The sequence below is a fragment of the Harpegnathos saltator genome, unplaced genomic scaffold, assembly GCF_003227715.2.
Source record: "Harpegnathos saltator strain DR-91 unplaced genomic scaffold, Hsal_v8.6 scaffold229, whole genome shotgun sequence".
Lineage (NCBI taxonomy): Eukaryota > Metazoa > Arthropoda > Insecta > Hymenoptera > Formicidae > Harpegnathos > Harpegnathos saltator.
The window spans coordinates 167,286-188,062 of NW_020230016.1; the positions used below are offsets into that span (position 1 = coordinate 167,286).

General features: G+C 35.2%; 1 protein-coding gene across 2 annotated transcripts in view; it reads right to left on the bottom strand.

The window, feature by feature from the left end:
- The window catches only part of Atf3 (Activating transcription factor 3), a 75,213-nt gene extending 61,177 nt beyond the window's left edge, over nucleotides 1–14,036 (bottom strand). For both annotated transcript variants that reach the window (XM_025298637.1, XM_025298636.1), the window contains exons 1-2: nucleotides 13,574–14,036; nucleotides 12,312–12,617 (exon numbers count right to left, since the gene is read on the bottom strand). In XM_025298637.1, the coding sequence (XP_025154422.1) occupies nucleotides 12,312–12,617; nucleotides 13,574–13,769 (502 nt within the window). In that variant the 5' untranslated portion in view covers nucleotides 13,770–14,036. The remainder of the gene's footprint in view (nucleotides 1–12,311; nucleotides 12,618–13,573) is intronic.
- Nucleotides 14,037–20,777: the final 6,741 nt, after the last annotated feature.

Below are 20,777 nucleotides of genomic sequence, written 5' to 3' on the forward strand. Positions count from 1 at the left end.
CACATCAAAATAATTCCTAAAGTATTATATTTCATTTATAATTTAGTAAACGTTTCTTCGTTAATATTTTTCAATAAATTTAACCATATTCCAATACTTTCGCCAATAGCTCATGTTTAATTTTGAACTTTATCCAGTGCAACAGAAATTTTTTATTTTAATTATAATTTTATTTATAATTAAGTACATAATTTTGTACATTAGTTTTAAAATCAATTTCGGAGTATTTCAACTATCTAAAAATAAATGAAAAGAAACTATTTGCTTGTTTATATTTACTAGATGGTAACTATTAGGTGCGCAACTAAGTTCCCGCTGTTTTTCAAGAGATGGCTCCAGTAGTAAGTGCTGGTCGATTGTGACATAACCAAAACGTCATGAACCAAGCTTAGACATATGGTAAACAAACCGCTTTGACACATTAGTGATTTTGTTTTTGCGTCATATACTTTTGGTTGTGTGAAAATGTCTTATTTTGTGCCAAATAATCGTCATTTGCGGGAAGTGTTGCTTTTCTTCTTTCATTCGAAGAAAACGGCGGCTGAAGCGCATCGAGAACTCCAAAAAGTTTACGGAGATGCTGCTCTAAGTGAAACAATGTGCCGTGATTGGTTCCGTCGCTTCAAAGACGGTGATTTCGATGTTGACGACCGTTCGCGTGAAGGAAGGCCAAAAACCTTCGAAGACGCTGAATTGGAGGCATTGCTCGATGAGGATCCGTGCCAAACGCAAAAAGAGCTTGCTTCAGCATTAGGAGTTACCCGCCAAGCCATTTCCAAGCGATTGCATGCGTTGGGAATGATTCAAAAACAAGGAACTTGGGTTCCTTATGATTTGAAGCCAAGAGACGTTGAGCGTCGTTTTTTCGCCTGTGAACAACTGCTCCAGCGGCAAAAAAGGAAGGGTTTTCTTCATCGCATCGTTACGGGTGATGAAAAATGGATTCATTACAGCAACCCAAAGAGAACAAAATCATGGGGACTGCCCGGTCATGCTTCTACGTCGTCGGCTCGGCCGAATATTCACGCTGCGAAGGTTTTGCTATGTATTTGGTGGGACCAGGGCGGTGTTATTTATTATGAGCTGTTGAAACCGAACGAAACCATCACTGGGGGACGGTATCGAACTCAATTGATGCGATTGAGCCGAGCACTGCGCGAAAAGCGGCTACAATACGAGCAGAGGCACGAAAAAGTGATTCTACAGCATGACAACGCTCGGCCTCACGTTGCCAAACCCGTTAAAACCTACTTAGAAACGCTCAAATGGGAAGTCCTACCTCACCCGCCATATTCCCCAGATATTGCGCCGTCCGATTATTACTTGTTCCGTTCGATGGCACGTTCGATGGTCTGGCTAATCAGCAGTTCCGCTCATATGAAGACATCTCAAAATGGCTTGATTCGTGGATAGCCTCAAAAGACGAACACTTCTACCGTGACGGTATTCGAGCTCTGCCAGAAAGATGGGAAAAAGTTGTCGCTAGCGATGGGCAATATTTTGAATGATTCATTTGTAACCATTTTTTCACAATAAAGTTGCATTTTCATCAAAAAAACAGCGAGAACTTAGTTGCGCACCTAATATATTTCAAATATTTTATTTTCTTTGCGTTTCTTTTTTCAAATCTGGCATATCGATGTTTTTTGCTTATAAAGGTAAAATATGCGTTAAACAACTATATGTTATTAAATCTCTACTCACCCGCAAAAAAAACAGACCACTAAATTTTAGAACAGTTTCCTGCATATCTTTCAATAGCGATAACTCAGCCAAAAATCATCGTATTGAGATAAAGCAAAGCTCAAATTAAAACTTGGACATTTCTTGTTAATAACCAACAATCTAAAAGTGAATTATAATAAATGTTTTACAGAATGGCGAATGTTAAAGATAGACTTCAATTAGGGTAAGTCCGGAATAGATAGGCATAGATAGGGAATAGATGGTCAATTGCTATAATTTTGTTAATATATGTTAGGTGTCAATGGTGATCGGTCAGTTGTGAGTTGGATGTACTACAAGTAAGTGTGTTTCATTCTAATGCCCAGAAACACTGTTATTGTGTGTTATGTAACTGTAATAAATGTTTTATGTTACTATTAACCTCCAAAATGTTTCACACGTCGGAAAAATACCTTGCGAATACGGTTTATTTTGAGTTACAACATGAGACCTGGACTTAGACACCTAAAAAACCATCGTATTTTCATATTTAATCTCGGGATTCGTCACCGAGACTACGTTTCACGCAATACGCATTTTTACGCGAACTCTCTAAACGGGAATAGACGATCCATTTTTTTCAGGGTTAGATGACCTACTTAGCGAGAAATTGCAAGCAATGGACATCGGATCGACATTTTCTAGATATACAGTGTCCCATTTTAATCCGGCTGGCTGAATAAAATTCGAGGATGATATTTTCCAGAAAAACATGTCAGATAAATGTTGCTCAGTTCTAAGGGGGACATTCGATGCCATCAACAATTTTGACCTCGGGTGAAGGGTTCAAGGTCATTCAAGGTCAACTTTTTTTTCTTAAATGGGAACCCCTATTTTTCACATCAGCAGTCGATTCTACGTAAAAGAAAATGAAACTTTTGTCTGAAGCATTTTTTTTATAACGCAAACTAATTTCGCTTATTCAGCCTCCAAAATTGAAATTTTCAAACTTTCTGAATTTTTTACTCGAGAATGGTGGGGTTTGGGGGGAAATTGCAGAAGACAAAAAGTTCTTGGAATGCTGCAAGGAATTCACTCGAATTTTCGCATAGTTGATCGTGCACTTTTTTCCGCCAATGTTCTACCTGTCAGGAGATACCTCGAAATTTGCTTTCGAGCGAGTTTTTGTTGAATTGTTAACGTATGCAGCACTACTTTTCCAAACACCTTTTTCATTTGTAATTCTTTATGCAAAATATGCCGTACCTGTTCATCTGAAATGCCTATGGTATGAGCAATTTCACGCGTAGTTACACTTGGATCTTCAGAAACAATAACATGTATTTGCTCAATGATTTCTGGTGTTGATGCGCTTTTTAGACGTCCACTGCGTGGATTATCTTCAATGCTTGTACGACCACGTTGAAACTCAAGTGCCCATTTACAAACCATTGTTTTTGAAGGAGCAGATTCCCCTAACACATTTACCATCTCGGAATGAATTTCCATTGCCTTTAAACCTTTTTAACAAAGAACTCAATCACTGCACGCTGTTTCAAATTTTCCATTGCAAACAAATATACTGACATGTCAACTTCAATTGGCTTGTAAACACAGAAAGAATTGACAGATGGAAATGAAACCTAACCTAGGTTTATGTGAAGAGTGATTCTATAACCGACTACAATTTATAATTCTACCGTTTACTTATAGATGCCGCTCCGTGAACTTTTCACGCAACCTGTAATCTTAATAAGTAATCTGCAATATATCTACGAGGGTAGTCCCACAAGTACCTGACTTAATAAAGAAAACACAAAAAATTTGGGAAAAAATATCTTTATTTCTCTACATAGTCTCTTTTTAGCTCAATACACTTTTCCCAGCGATATTCAATAGCTTCGATACCCTGTTTATAGTAGGAATCGTCGAGCTCCTTAAAATAGCCATCAACCGCAGACTCCACCTCTTCATTGTTGGCAAATCTTTTACCACCGAGCCATTTTTTCAAGTTTGGAAACAGGAAATAATCCGAGGTGGCTAAATCTGACGAATAGGGTGCGTGAAGAAGTAATTCGAACTTTAACTCATTGATTTTGGCCATCGCGATAACGGATGTGTGAACTGGTGCATTGTCTTGATGAAACAAAACTTTCTTTTTCGTCAAATGCGGCCGTTTTTTCTTGATTTCATCACTCAAACGCTGCAATTCGCATAATACTCCGTTATACCGCATAATACCGTTGATTGTTTTTCCTTTCTGAAGACAATTAATGAAAATTATCCAACGCGCATCCCAAAAAAACTGATGCCATGACTGCAGATGGAACTGTCTTCGCTTTCTTTGGAGCCGATTCTCCCCTTTCAGTCCATTGTTTTGACTGTTCCTTCGTCTCAGGTGTGAAGTAATGGACCCATGTTTCATCTATGGTTATGAATTGACGCAAAAACTCGGCTTTATTGCTACGAAACTTCGCCAAACACTCGATTGAAATATCCTCACGACGCTGTTTTTGTTCCAATCGCGTCACCCATCTTGCGCACAGCTTTCTCATGTCCAAAGAGCATCGGCAAAAAATGCCCGTTTTCGGTACCTCGATTTTTGAAACTTTTTTTATACCAAATGGTTACTTATGATGACCCAAAAATCCCTGCAAAATTTCAAGATTAGCATATGCCCCGTTTAAGAAATATAGGGGGTCAAAGTTGACCATGTCCAATTAAAAAATATAGCAGCTTCACATTTATACTCCAATTTTTTTGTACTCTTTGTTTTTTTCATGCTAATGACTTAAATCTATGCTTTTTTATTGGTTGGATTTGGCATTACATCTTGCCTTCGTTGGTTGGATTATTACATCTTGCCTTTGTTGGATATGTAGGATCCGTCATTTTGAATTTTTAAAATCTGATATCTCTTTCATATTTGGTGAACCCCAAAAACCTCCGAATAACGAGTTTCAAGTGAATCTGATGAATTTAAGAAAAATTCGTCCGCCATATTGGATCCGCCATTTTGAATTTTTAAAATCTGACTTCAGATTCGTAATCAGCAGCCAAAAATCTTAAAAGAACCATTTCGGCTGAACTTTTTTGGACATTATTATTGGAGTATAAATGTGAAGCTGCTATATTTTTTAATTGGACATGGTCAACTTTGACCCTCTATATTTCTTAAACGGGGCATATGTTCATCTTGAAATTTTGCAGGGATTTTTGGGTCATCATAAGTAACCATTTGGCATAAAAAAAGTTTCAAAAATCGAGGTACCGAAAACGGGCATTTTTTGCATGGGGCTTGCTGAGGCTCTTTTCAGTCAATATGCGATGTACAGCACTTTTTGAAATGCCTACCATGTCTGCTAACTCGCACACTTTCAGTTGACGGTCATCCAATACCATTTTGTGGATTTTGTGGTTAACCATTTCTGGCGTGGTCATTTGGTCGACCACTGCGATGTTCGTCTTGGCAGCTCGTACGGCCTCGTTTAAACTCTGCTACTCAATATTTTATTGTTGTAAACGAAGGAGCAGACTCCCCCAGAGTAGAATCTAGCTCCGCTTTGATATTGGTTGGACTGAAGCCTTTCAAATGAAAGTATTGTATCACATAACGACGACCAATTTTTTCCATGTTTGCAAATTCACTGAGAGCGTTCACTATTGATGGCTGCTAAACAAATATTAAATAACGTAGCGTCGTCAAACTTCAAACTTAAGCTTTATAAGGTTTGTACCATAGTCATTCTTTTCAAACAACAACTGCTATTTATATGTCAGGTCAGGTACTTCTGGGACTACCCTCGTATATCCTGTGGTATCTATTATGTTCATTAAATGAATATTTTCTTCTAATATATATGTTATTAAGATAAAAATAATTAACTTGACGTGAAGAATATTGCCATCAAACTACTTTATTTTTCAAATCGTTTCCTATATTTTGCTTGACAGAAATAAAAACATTATCATTAGCTATAAAACGTTAAATGAGAGTCGCTAAAAAGAGTAAGATAAAAATATAGAGATATGAAATTAAATTTTATAACACTTTACAGTAACAAAACTGATAATTGAACATGTTTAAAATAATGAATATGATTTTAATTTTTAAACATATTTCTTTTGTATTTCTATTTAAAATAAATTCAAAATTTTAGAAATATCTTTTAAAAAAATAAATTTGTTTTTTTCTTTTTAAATATATTTTTTTCTAATCCTGATTTAGTCATCACTTTATTTCTTAAATAAAATTGATCTCAAAGGAATGTTAAAAATGCTCTCTTAATTACTTGTAAAAAAAATTTCGTAAATGTAGAAGGATGAAAATTTACTCAAGCTTATAATAACATTGCCACTCAGAATTCAAGAATGTGATATTTTGCGGGAGTTTTCCTCAAATTTAAAATGGATGCTTAATCCATGCGAATGAATTAAATTAATTAGAATGAATTTAGTCCAAAAATGTTAAAATACATTAGAATTACTGTTCGACTTTGGATAAAAATATCACTCGACAATCACAATGAAAAGATTTACTTCATATGAGCAAAAAATCGCTCGAAATCGAGTTACTCCATCGTCATTCTACTTTTCAAGTAGAATTTAATTCGAAGAAATTCAGAGATTATTAAAAGCATCCTCGAAATATATTACCGACAATTTCATGTCGGACGCTTCATTTTCGTTACCGTCGAAAATCAATATAATTCCAATTAATTAATTTGGCAGCAATGTATAACGGATCAATCCCTACCGAGAACATAACCGGTACAAATACAAACACAGTGAGTACAATTACAATAATAATCTTCCGCCCGTGTCCGTTGCGTAATGCTGTAATGTTTGAAAGGAATAGCATTTACGATTTTTTTAATGCGCCGGATATATAAGGTAGGGGGTTATAAGTTTACAACCCGAAGTGTGAAGATAGATTGGGTTAAGACAAACATAAAAGTCCCATACCGTTTTGCGAGATTTTGCAATAATTATCGAGTTATTAATGACAGAAATCTGAGGAGTGGAAGCGCGCCGGCATAGATGATTGGAGAAGCGTTGCAACTGCTTAGGCCGCAACACGGCCCAATTGATCCAGCAACTGTTGCCGGTGCGCGGCGAGGGGAAAGACAATGCGCCGCTATTCATTGTTTTATCTCGCCGGACCTACGTCTCGCCGTACGCCGCCAACAGTTGCTGGGTCGAGTGGGCCGCGCTGTGGCCTGAGTAGCTGCAACGCTTCTCCGATCATCTATATCGGCGCGCTCCCATTCGTCATATTTATGTCATTAATAACTCGATAATTATTACGAATCTCGCAAAACGGTATGGGACTTTTATGTTTGTCTTAACCTAATCTACCTTCACACTTCGAGTTGTAAACTTATAACTCCCCACCCTATATGCACCGTCGCGAAGAAGCGAGAATAGAAAGAAAAAAGAAGGAAAGAAAGAAAAAAGAAAAAGAGAGAGAGAGAGAGAGAAAATGAGAAAAAGATAGGAAAAATACATATACTACTCGAGAAACAATCAGGAAATTCAGGGAATTCATATTTGAAGGTTAAATTAATACGTTGACTGCCACGGAATTTTTCACGATTCTGGTCTAAAGAGCCAATTTGATTTAATCATGTTATATTATTAAAAACTTTAACAATAGTACATAGTAATCAAAAAGCTTAAAAAATGTTTCTTTTTAAAAAAACATTTTGTATTCTCTTTCCTGAGGCCATCTATTCATATTTACACTGTTATGCTACGAGTTTCCTCGTAGCTGTACAAATATGGCAAGTAATGAAGGGACGAGATAACTCTTAGTTAGGCGTCCTGGGCAAGTAAACAACCTACAAGATATCTCGTAGTTGGCAGTCAACGTGTTAAATATCAAATCATTTTTATGAAAATAATGGCTGATTTTATTATGCTATATTTTAACATATAGAGAAATAAATATTTATTATTCCATTAATCTATCTCTATCTCTCGAAAATTTAACTATCACTCTATATATTGATGGAATGCATGAAGTTAATACCACAACATTAGTTTCCAATAATTCTGATTACAGATCAGCTTTTTTTTGAAGAGTGTAGAAATGCTTTTATGTTTATAAAAAGAGTTTTGGCGGTTAACATCACTAAAATAGTAATTAAGAAATAGGGAGCTAACTTAACTATACTTAACATTACAACCGATTAGTTCAATTGATATCTTTTGATGAGTATTGGAATTCCTCACGGAAAAAATTTGTCTTTTTAAAAAACTAAAAAAAAATAAAAGAAAATTAATATTAAGCTCGAATAGTTCTAAATAGACCATTTAATTCCTTTCAATGAATTCTAAAATTCCTGATAAATAAGAAATATTAGATCCCAAGAGTTATTTAAAAAATCGCCATTAAAAGTTGCACAACTGACAGTCTTCGACGTCAAATAGCTTTCTACTTCAACTGGTTGGATGAATAAATATATTTTTTTAGGTTCCAAGAGTTTCCTAATGACATTTTTAGAGTATTCTGAAAATTCTAAGATATATTGGCCGTGATCGATTTGTAAATGCTAATGGAAAAGTTATTCTACATCCTTTTATTATTTTGAAATTTCATAACAGAAAAATGAGTCTCAAAGGTGAAGAGAATAAAGAATGTCTTTTTGCTGTTGTAAGTGATCTATTAATGGAAGTATGTCAATGAGAAGTGCATAGATTTAAATGATTCTTATTTTCATATATTATGATTCTTATTTTGACTAATATTGTTTATGAATAAATATATCAATAGTTCATATATAATACTTCCAACGGCCATTATTTTCTGAGTAATTTAATATCTCTCACAATTTTTTATCAAATCTAAATTTTTAATTCGCAGTGTACCATTATACTGTTAATTAAATTAACAGATCGTTTAATTAAATTAATCAAATTTAAAGAATTAAGTATATATTCTATTTAAGAAAATCAGTAAAAAAGGATACTGAGATCAAAATCTGCCTATAAAGCCTATAAATGTATGAAATCGGTCTATCTTAATATTTTTGGGTCTCTTGAACTCGAATATGAAGCTTAAAATTATTTAAAACCTGGGGAACTTTACGAAAATATAGGCTTTTCTATAGGAAAGTCTCATTTGGCAGCAAATATTTTATATCTTTGAATTTAATAGATGGTTCTTAATCACCTGTCGTATTTTTGCAGTTCTTACTAACTGAAAGGCTACTGTTTTTGCTGTCACATAACCTCAAAAAATTAAAACATTATTTTTTTGCGATAAAAGAGTGATATTACATCACAAGTACATCATGATTACATTACGAATAACAACATGTGTAAGAATGTGTATGTGTTGTGTATGGGGCCCACACGCAAGTTTCTGCTGTCAGTATTAGCTTTAGGCATAATACGCTGCTGGGAAATTGCTGAATCGGGATTTGTATTTCTTCTGTTTTATAGCATTCAATTTGTTTTGTTAAGTTATATATTAGTGTCTGTCATGTCAAACGTTGAATATACATATTTTTGAATCTGTCTCTTTCATTTATTCATTGGAAATCAGCTCCTCTCTAGAGCAATAGTTTTTCTTTTTTATTTCCTTTCCTCTAATCTTATCTCATATATTAGTATATATATCATATTTATAAATCTTCTACTGATTCATCTGACTGTAGATTGAAATAAAAGACATCATCCTCATGAATTCCTGGTTTATTGACGCTATCTCGGAATCTCGCATAGCTAAAACAATTATCAATTATAACTAAATCTCGCGCACTATATCACCACAGTGAGAGAAAAAATATATGTGCGAGATATTACAGCGAACAATGAAAAAAAAAAATTAAAGAAAACAACGTGAATCGTGAAAACAAAGCATAAAAATATAAAAATGTTGGAATGGAATTTTGGTAAATGGCTATCATAATATGTATCTCTTTCTTTTTCCCATTATCTCAAAAACATCAATAAAAAAGACTTATTGTTCATAGTTACTATTCAAAAATATTTATTGCAAACCGAAGTTTTCCTATAGAAAAACTGCATTTGTATAAAATTTCCTAGATTTTAACCAATTTTATTTTCAAAATTAGCAAACCCAAAAATATAAAAATAGACCGACTTCATATATTATCCTTACAAGAAAATGTTGACTCTTCTTCCTTTTTATTCTTTAGAAGATCTCAAAGAAAGGATAAAAATTCTAAAATATCAAATTACGAATAATCAAAACTACTCAAAGAAGAAATACAGAACCTAAAATTAGATATAATGGTATCCGATAATGTATCGGGAATTAACTCTGCTTACAGCAAGCTGTATAAAAAATTCAAAATTTCATCTTGTTCCCCAATTTCGTAATCTTCCGATTAGTGCAGTCTCGTCGATAGTGTGCGTGAGGCAGATTTAATGGAAGAAAAATAAATAAATAAATACAAAAAACCGTAAACATCAATCCACGATGCGCGTGACAAAGAATGTATATCGAATACATACATATACAGGATCCTCAAAAAGTCGGGGAACGCTAAAATATTACGAAAAATATGAAAGATACGAAAAAATGTTTGATACAAAAGTTGTAGGACTTAAAAAGATCTATTTAGTAGTCATATCAGTTTGACCATAGGTGGCGTTGCTAAGGTCATATGAAGGTCAACTTTGTTTTTTTAAATGGAATTCCCTATCTTTTATTAGAAATTTTTGTAGCTTATCTCGAGAGCTTTCCAAAACACTATAATGAAGTCATTTTTATTAAGTTCTTTCCGAGTTATGACGCTTGAAAGTTACAGTACCGCCGGCATTAGCATTATCCAAAGTGTACCGCGGAGGTAGCACGGTCGAATTTACACCTCGCGTGATTGTGTGTGTACGTGTGTGTGTGTGTGTGTGTGTGTGTGTGTCACTACAGAAATCAGGACCCTACGGTTCGTCACTTCCGCAGTATTTTAAGACTCTAAACCCTCTCCGTTGTGTGTGTGCGTGTGTGCGCGCGCGCGTATGTGTGTATGTGTGTGTGTGTGTGTGTGCGTGTGTGTGTAGGTAGATAGGTAACATTTTTCAAGCTATTGTTTTTTACTTTTTCAATTAATCAAATGTTCAAAATGTCTTCCTTCTACTGTTTGGCAATGAGCTAACGTTCATAGAAACTATTGATCACATGGCTTATTTGTTCTAAAGTGATCAGAGATGTTTCCTGCATTATTCGATTCTTCAGGTCTTCCAAATTACATGGTTTCGTCACATAAACCTTACTTTTGATGTGTCCCCAGAAAAAGAAATCAAGAGGAGATAGATCAGGTGATCTAGCAGGCCACTCAATGACATCTCTCCTACCTATCCATCGATTAGGAAAAGAACGGTTTAAAAATTTTCGAACTCGCAAAATGAGGTCCTGCTCCATCTTGCTGGAACCAAACGTTTTGCATGTTTGCGTCAAATAAATTTTCAATTTCAGAAATGATATGATCTCGCAATAAATTTTCATATTTTTCAGCATTTAAATCACCATCCATGAAAAATGGGCTTATAATACCGCGACTACAGATTCCTGTCCAAATATTCAATTTTTGTGGATATTGTGTGCGAAGATCACTTATCCAATGTGAATTTTCGTCACTCTAATATCTACAATTGTGGCGATTAACAGTATCATTTATTTGAAATGTAGCTTCATCAGGAAAAATAACAAAATTCAAAAAGTTAGCGTGATCATCACACCGATGCATCAGTTCTTCACAAAACTGAATTCTTCTATCAAAACCATCTTCCTTAAGTTCTTGAGCGATAACAATTTTATACGAATAATATTTATGCTTTTTTAAAATGTTAGAAACGCTGCCTTTACTGATATCATGAGCTTGTGCTGTTTTTGATACGGACAAATGAGGATTTTCCTGAAATGATTGGAGAACATCCAAAGTTTTATCATCATTAATTGCGGATTTTGGTCTTACAGTTAAGGACCGCTGCGAGATCGGTCCTTAACTGTTCCCGTTTCAAAAAAACGAGTCACTGTCCTGCAAACGGTGGATTTAGAAATAGGATTGAGATCAGGATATGTAACATTGAATAGATCAGCTACTTCTTGATATGATCTAATACGGTCACTAAATCCTCGATAAATAAGTAGCAATATTTTTTCTTTTTTAGTCAACATTTTTCAAAGAAAAATGTGATATTATAATCGGAAAAAGAAACAAAAGAGACAAAGAGCGAGATACGAGCGAGCGCAACTCGTTTTTAGAATATGTGGACCGAGAAGCATCTCTGATCGTACCTCCGCGCGGTACACTTTGGGTAATGCTAATGCCGGCGGTAACTTTCAAGCGTTATAACTCGGAAAGAACATAATAAAAAATGATTTCATTATAGTGTTTTGGAAAGCTCTCGAGATAAGTTACAAAAATTTCCAATAAAAAATAGAGGATTCTATTTAAAAAAACAAAGACCTTCATATGATCTTAGCAATGCCACCTATGGTCAAACTGATATGACTACTAAATAGATCTTTTTAAGCACTGTAACTTTTGTATCAAACATTTTTTCATATCTTTCATATTTTTCGAAATATTTTAGCGTTCCCGAACTTTTTGAGGACCCTGTATATATATATATATATATATATATATATGTGTGTACGTGTATGTATACGTTACCTTCTTTTATAAGCTGGCTACAGGTGTGCTGAACACTCGGTGGACTAGGTTCGCCGCTGCTGGTTGAGTCCGTGCGATCCCTGCTCTTCTCATTGCTGTTATAGCCCTCGAAGGGATTGGTCATGGCGATTAGGGAGTTTACGATTTCCGGTGTCCTTGGCGTAACCTCGGCCGCCGCGACACCGAGAAGACCTGCGGCAGCCCCAGCCGTCGGGCTGGGATTCACGTTCACATTCAGATTGTACATGACGATGGTGGTGGTCGTGGCGATGGTGTTATCCGTGGTGGGGCTCTCACCATTTAAATCTGGTAACACACACGAGAACGCATCGCTCGCATGAATCAATGGGCTAATTAAGCCTAAAAGCACGCTAAATATAATTGAGCGTTTCGAAGACGCGCAGCGGGCTTCTAATTCGTTTCTCCCTCGCTCCTTCTACACCCTCTCCGACTTTATCTTGAAAATCACGTGAAATATCGTACGAAGTGTTCTTTCCAATTTTTTTTACTTTTCTTCTTCTTATTTCTTTAATTATACTAACAATATCAATCGGAACAACTCAAGTCCAGTTAATCATTTATGCGGCATATTTTTTTTTATTTGACAGATTTCTGTAAAATCATACATTTCCGTATATGTTTTTTAGATCGCTGATTATAAATCTGAAGTCAGATTTCACAAATTCAAAATGACCAATCCAATATAACTGCTATATAGAGGTATATTAGTATAAGTCTGAGCAAATGTAAATCAGATATATGATATAAAGATTTTTCATATTATTAATTATGATTTTCTTATCAGATTTATAAAATTTATTTAAATATCTGCTTATAAAAAAATCTAGCATGCGAAAAATTTTGGAAAAAACATATTTTGATATGTAAAGAATATTCCGTAAAATTTTCAGCCTCTTAAATTACTTAAATTAATCTTAAATACTTTACAAGAAATTAATTTTTTAATCGCTTTTTCTAACTTTGTTTATAAATAACTAAATATAAAGAATCGATTATAAAAGCCGTAAGAAATACATAAAGTAAATATTAATATATCAAAAAAATATAAGATCATATTTATTTTCACTAAACTGCAAATAGTATCGTAAAAATGAAAAAGAAAAGATACGTAGGCAGTCTGAAAATTTTTTGACCTAACAATGAAAGAAAATATTTTTTACCGTGAAATATGTTTTATTTTTCAATATAACTTTCTGAAACTTGAATACATTTATTCCAACGTTTTTCTAATAATACAATACCATTATTAAAATGTGATTCCGGAAGGTGTGCAAAATATCCATCTACGGCTGCAATAGCTTCGTCATTTGATGTAAAACGCTTTCCAGCCAGGAATTTTTTCAGGTTTGGAAATAGATAATAGTCAGAGGGAGCCAAATCTGGTGAATATGCTGGATGTTCAAGCAATTCGTACTTTAATTCGTTGAATTTTGCCATTATCAAAACTCTTGTGTGAACACGTGCATTGTCTTGATGGAAAACGATTCTTTTCTTCTTTAAAGCAAGTCTTTTCTCACAAATTTTTGCATCCAATAGATCCAAAAAGTTACAATAATATTCAGAGTTAATTGTTTTACCTTTCTGAAGATAATCGATCAACAAAACACCTTTGTAATCCTAAAAAATTGTTGTCATAACCTTTCCTGCTGATGGAACCATCTTTGCCTTCTTTGGTGCACTTCCATCGGCTTCAATCCATTGTTTCGACTGTTCTTTTCGCTCTGGTGTATAGTGGTGGATCCAAGTTTCATCAACAGTTATGAAACGACGCTTGAAATCCATTTTATTTTGCTTAAAACAATCCAAACACGCTTGAGAAATACGCATTCGAATGCGTTTTTGGTTAATTGTTAGCAAATGCAGTACCCATCTTGCACAAAGCTTTTTCATATGTAATTCTTCATGCAAAATATTTCCAATTCGTTCTTTTGAGATGCCTATGGCCTCAGCTATTTCACGCATTTTCACTCGTCGATCATCTAACACCATATCATGGACTTGTTGAATGTTTTGTGGTGTTGTAGCAGTTTTTGGATGACCTTCGCGTGGATCATCTTCGAGGCTTGTATGATCATTGTATTTAAAAAGAGCAGCCCATTTCTCCACAGTGGAAAGTGAAGGTGATGCATCCTGATACACTTTTAACAATCTCGGATGAATTTCTATTGGTGTTAAACCATCCAAAACAAAGAATTTAATCACTGTACGATATTCAATTTTTTCCATTTTAAAAAAGACAATGACACGTCAATATTAAACTGGTGCTACTACTCGAATGACTTGACATATCGAAATAAAATTTTACATGGGTTTATATCAGAGATGCCACTTTCCAATACAATTATAGTTTGACAGTTTCTAATGCCATCTATGTGTCAGGCCGAGAAGTTTCCAGACTGCCCTCTAGTAAATAAATATACTTCACTACCACACACACATAAAGGATTAAATAAATTCATTCTCGTATTTAAGGGTGAACTTTCTGGCAAACAAAATTCGCAACAAGATCATAATAAGATCTTATTAAAAGGATAAAATTATCTGTTTTAATGTTTTGAGCAGATTTTTCGATAACATTCTCGAGGATATACCTGTAAATTAAGAAAAAACAGTAACTATAAAAAAGATTCAATCGGAATATTAGGTTGTTCGGAAAGTTCGTTTCAAATTTTTTATATAAATTCAGAGCGCAATATTTTTACAGAAAGAGAAATTTTATTGAAACAAATATATACCGTTTTGTTTAACGACTTTGTCTCACCTTTCAGAAAGCTGTATGATGCCTTTATTCCAAAAAGATTTCCTGCTGACGAAGAATCGAGGTGATCGACGAAATCGATCAAGGTGATTTTTAAGAACTTCAAAGATTCGAATGTCTTGTCCCGAAAAAATATTTTCAAGGAAAGAAATAAGTAGTAGCCAGATGGGGCAAGGAAGAATACAGAGGATGAGGAAAAACATCTCATTCAAAATCTAACAGCTTCCTACAGATAGACATTGCGACCTGAGGTTTGGCATTATCATGATGGAAGACAAGTTCATGTCTGTTGGCCAGTTCAGAGCATTTCCGTGCAATGGCAGCCTTCAGCTTGTTGAGCAGAAGGCTATACCTCGCTTTGATAGTTTCGTTCGGCTAAAGAAACTTGTAATACACTACGCCTTTAAAATTGGACCAGGTGTTCAGAAGAACTTTTTTTGGGTAAAGCTCTGGCTTGGTCACTGCGTAGACGTACTGCTGATTCTCCATGATCTCTTGCGGCTAATAGAATCCAATTTTCACCGCCTGTTATGATCCTCTTCAAAAAATCTTCAAAATCCTCTTCCTTTTGATGCTGTTCAAGCAATATATTGTAGATGCTCACACGTTCCACCAGCTGCTATTCACTCATTTCACCCAGACATGCAATGAGAACCCACGCTTCTTCAGATAGTCATGCACGTAAAGACGGACTTGTGCAGAATGTCGACGAGTTTTCTAACGGTCACTTGCGGATTTTCGCGCATCAAGTCTTTACGAAGCGTTTCATCAATCTCCTGAGACTCTAAAATTGAGTTTATTTGATTTGATTTATTAGATAATTTATTAGGTTTATTAGGTTGTTCGGAAAGTTCGGTTTAAATATCATGCACTCTGCATTTCTATGTAATCAATGAGAGCGAGAACGTTCCAGACGATTTTGTACTTGTCAACAAACTTTCCTCTATGAACTCGCCAAAGAAACTTCGTAGACTTTTTTAAGTGCAACTATTTCGTCAAAAATCAATTTGAAAAATGGAGAATCAGAAAGTCCACTTTCATCATGTGATGCTATATTGCTTCAAGCGTGGCTTCACAACTGCACAGACCGTGAATGAAATGTTCTCTATATGGAGATGTCTGTGTCACTCACCAGACAATTCGGAAGTAGTATCGAAAATTTGAAGCTGGCGATTTTAATGTGGAAAATCAAGTTCGCTCTGGCCGGTCTCAGGAGATTGATGAAACGCTTCGTAAAGACTTTTTAGACAATTTTAGAGTTGCATGTAATGAAGAATCAGAGATGAACTTATCGCCCTAACTTTCTCAATAAATAGATAACTAGATTAATTTAATCACAATGTCTTCCTTCGAATTGCAATAATTACTGAAAAAAGTCGAAACATGACCAAAATGTTTGAAGTTTTTAAATAAGTTTATGTAATTAATTATGAAAGTGAAGAGTTATAAAAATAACATTCACACGATTGATTATCTACGTTAACCTTTATTGGCATATAATATTTCACTTTTAATTAAACTTCTGAGAGCTTTGTAGCATTATTTATCTCTTGATAAAATTGTTTTTGATATCTCTTGTTTGTTTAAAAAAAAAGTTCACAATTTAATGAATTATAAAGGTGATTCATTAAATCACATTCAACACATCATCAGCCATATTTGTATCGTCTGATTTACTTAACTCTCCAATCAGAGGTAGGATTTGTGCTCGTATTATGCAAATGGATCAACCTTTTGGTAATTGCAATACCATTATATCATATTCACAATCATGATTCATTAACCGTTTACCCTTGACTAAATTTTGTAGTTCAAATTCTTACATCAGATTTTTGGTCTGACTCAACTTTTATTTAATTTAATTTGACTGTTTGCACAACAAATTTCCGTAATCCCAAGACTTGATTTATCTTTGCTTGATATATTTTCTCAACGTAATTCTCATGATTATTTAATTCTCATAATTCTCATAACTTCATCCTACTCTAAAAACTGCTTAACCAGGAACATCGATAAATTAATTAAATTGAAGAATATATTACATCTAATCGAAAGCCACCCTGATATTTATATTTAGTTTCAACTTTGACGACTACAAGTACTGAATTTTGTTGCATTTAGAAAATTTCATCATACAAATTTCTGCTCACTATGTATGTTTTCTCCGTCGAAGTGATGAGCGCTCTGGTTAAAAATAATTAAAATAATTTATTTGCAACACAAACGCATTATTATCCTTCGCAAATTCCCTATCGGTTGTGCTTTATCCATTGTATTATAAATTACTGGACATACCCGATGAGCATACGCGCGCGTATATTCAGTGACGTAAATATCTCGATAATTTGCAAAACAGAATCGCAACTTTTTAGATAACGACGGCTGTCGTATCAAGTATTATTCATTTCGATAACAAGCACACGAAACGGAAGGATTCCTAGCTCTCCTCGAATATCAGTAACAATGAGACGATGCGCAACAACGACCTCTCCCTTTCCCTCTCCTTCTCATTCTCTCTCTCTCTCTCTCTCTCTCTCTCTCTTTTTCTCCCTCCCTCTCTCTCACACGTGTGCCTTTTCTCACCTCTCTTTTTTCCTGGGAATTCCAGAGACCGTAATCGAGAATAGAACATCCTTGATTGTGGTTTCGCAGGATTATTTATCTCGAAAAATCTACAGGCCCCACCTTGCCCTCCTCTCTCTTCCTGACTCGTTTAATTACAGGCCACGAACTTCGTCTGAAATTTCGTCCGAAACTTTAAGGATCGCCTTCTCTCTCGGGGAACGAGGAGGATTTTCGCAAGGAGCGTGACGGTACTTGCAACAGTTTTTTGTGAATGCATATGTGTTTCCCGCTGCGCGAGAAACGTAAAAGAAATGCAACTGGGACAATCTAATGTAACACAAACCGCGACTGCGACCTAACATGAGTTACATAATCAATAAGATCAGGACAATCGCAGGTATTCCATATGCATTTTAAACTCGCCAAAGAAATTTGCGATGGAATAAAACAAATCAAATTGTACTGATAAACGACCAGAATTTTCACCAAATAATACGTACTGCATCACTCGATTGTTGTATATATTCTTATTGACGTCGAAATTTATGTTACAGCAATCAATCAGTCATTTCTTCGAATATTTTCTCACTCACTAAATTTCTTAGAGTGGAATTTCAAAACAGTGAAAACTAGAAATATTTCCCTACTCGAAATGATAGTGAAGATCACTTGAAGTCGTAAAAATAAATGTTTTGCTTTTCTGGATGAATTTCTGGATGAATTGGCTCCATAAAAGCAAATGTTTTAATTAATTAGAATTAATATATTGCTGTGACAGTGAAATATTATCAGATTTACTTTATAATTTCGAGTGAAAATAATTACTTAGTGATTCAGAGCGAGAGAATCATTGTGTAAGATTTAAAGAATAATAATAATAAGAAGAATAAGAATAAAAAATAGTAGGATAATAAAGAAGGATAATAAGATTTTGAAAGTTATGAAAATATATTATAAAAATATGTATTATAATTATAAAAGTAATAAAAATAAATTCAAGTTGTAAAAATTTATCACACATATACAACCAAAAAAATAGCCTTAGCACACACAATATACCAAATAATAAAGTTATCAGAATTTTTAATTTTCGGGTAGAATATTAATCTATCATTTAATAATTCAAAAAAGCAGGAATAATGTACTAATTTATCAATCCATCACTGTGATAGATTTATGTCAATGTCCAGAAACAAGTATATAGTTATATCAAGTGTAGTAAAAAGAAATCCATTATTTTTCCAATAGATGGCTTTGGTTATCTGTAGCTCGCGTTGTATAAGTCTGATCGGGTTCCACTAGATGGCGTTAGAAAGATGAGATTTCGTACTAAAAAAACTTTTCTGACAGTTTTGTGATTAGTTGACTCAGTTTTGTTTGAGCGCGCGTCAAAGATGGACACTAGCAAAGAGAAAATACGCTATATTTTATAGTTTTTCTTCGATAAAGGCGAAAACGCAAGCCAGGTGGCTGAAAATGTGAATAGTGTTTATGGTCCTGATACTGTAACAGCCAATCACGCGCAATTTTGGTTTCGTCGATTCCGTTCCGGTAATTTCGATGTCAAAGATGTACCACGCACTGGAAGGCCAATTGTCCAAAATATCGATAAAATCATGGACATTGTCGAGTTCGACCGTCATGTAAGCACTGTTTCGATTGCCCAAGAGCTAAAGATTGCACAAAAAACCGTTTGGAACCATTTGAATAAGGCTGGATACAAAAAGAAGCTCGATGTAAGGGTGCCACACGAGTTAACGAAAAAAAACTTCATGGACCGAATTTCCATCTGCGAATCGCTGCTGAATCGCAACAAAATCGACCCATTTCTGAAGCGGTTGGTCACTGGTGATGAAAAGTGGATCACTTACGACAACGTCAAGCGAAAACGGTCATGGTCGAATCGCGGTGAGCCGTCGGAAACGGTGGCCAAGCCAGGATTGACGGCCAGGAAGGTTTTGCTGTGTGTTTAGTGGGATTAGCAGGGAATTATCTACTATGAGCTGCTCCCCTACGGCAAAACTCTTAACTCGGAACTGTACTGTCAACAATTGGACCGTCTGAAGGAAGCAATCGCCCAGAAGCGTCCAGCTTTGGCCAATAGGAGAGGAATTGTGTTCCATCAGGACATCGCCAGGCCATACACATCGATAGTGACTCGCCAGAAGCTCCGGGAGCTTGGTTGGGAGGTTCTTATGCATCCACCTTTAGTCCGGACCTGGCACCAAGTGATTACCATCTGTTCCTGTCCATGGCGAACAATTTTGCTGGTGAAAAATTCGCTTCAAGAGAGGCTTGTGAAAATCGACTGTCTCAATTTTTTGCCAATAGGGACGAGAGCTTCTATGAGAGAGGCATAATGAAATTACCTTCAAAATGGCAACAAGTTATCGAACAAAACGGCGCATATTTGACCTAAATCGGATCATTCTAACTATGGTAATTAAAGCCTTCAATTTGATGCAAAAATAATGGATTTCTTTTTACTACACCTGATATTAGGTGTGTAAATTAATTCGGTCAGTTTTTTCTTCCAAAAAAATACTTCAGTATAGAAAAACATGAAAAAGTACACTAATCAAAGTATTTGCCATCGCTTGCTATTATTTTTTCCTATCTGTCTGGCAGTTGTTGCATTCCGTGACGGAAAAACGACTCGTCCTTCGAAGCGATCCATTCATTGAGCCATTTCTCTATTTCTTCATAATTGTTGAAGTGCTGGTCCGAAAGCCCGTACGCCATCGATCTGAACAAGTGATAATCGGATGGAGCAATGTCTGGTGAATACGGCGAGTGAGGTAAAACGTCCCAGCCATATGCTTCCAAGGTGGCCTTCACAATCTTTCTAACATGTGGCCGAGCGTTATCGTGCTGGAAGATCACTTTGTCGTGTCTCTTTGCATATCCCGGCCGCTTATTCTTCAATGCATTGTTTAAACGGATCAATTGTTGTTGGTAAAGTTCGGCAGTGATGGTTTGGCTCTGTTTTAATAGTTCATGATACACTACACCCTTCTGGTTCCACCATATACAGAGCATTATTTTCTTGCCGTGAATATTCAGCTTTGGTATCGATGTAGATGGTTTTCCTGGGTCGCTAATGGATTTCTTTCGTTTGGGAT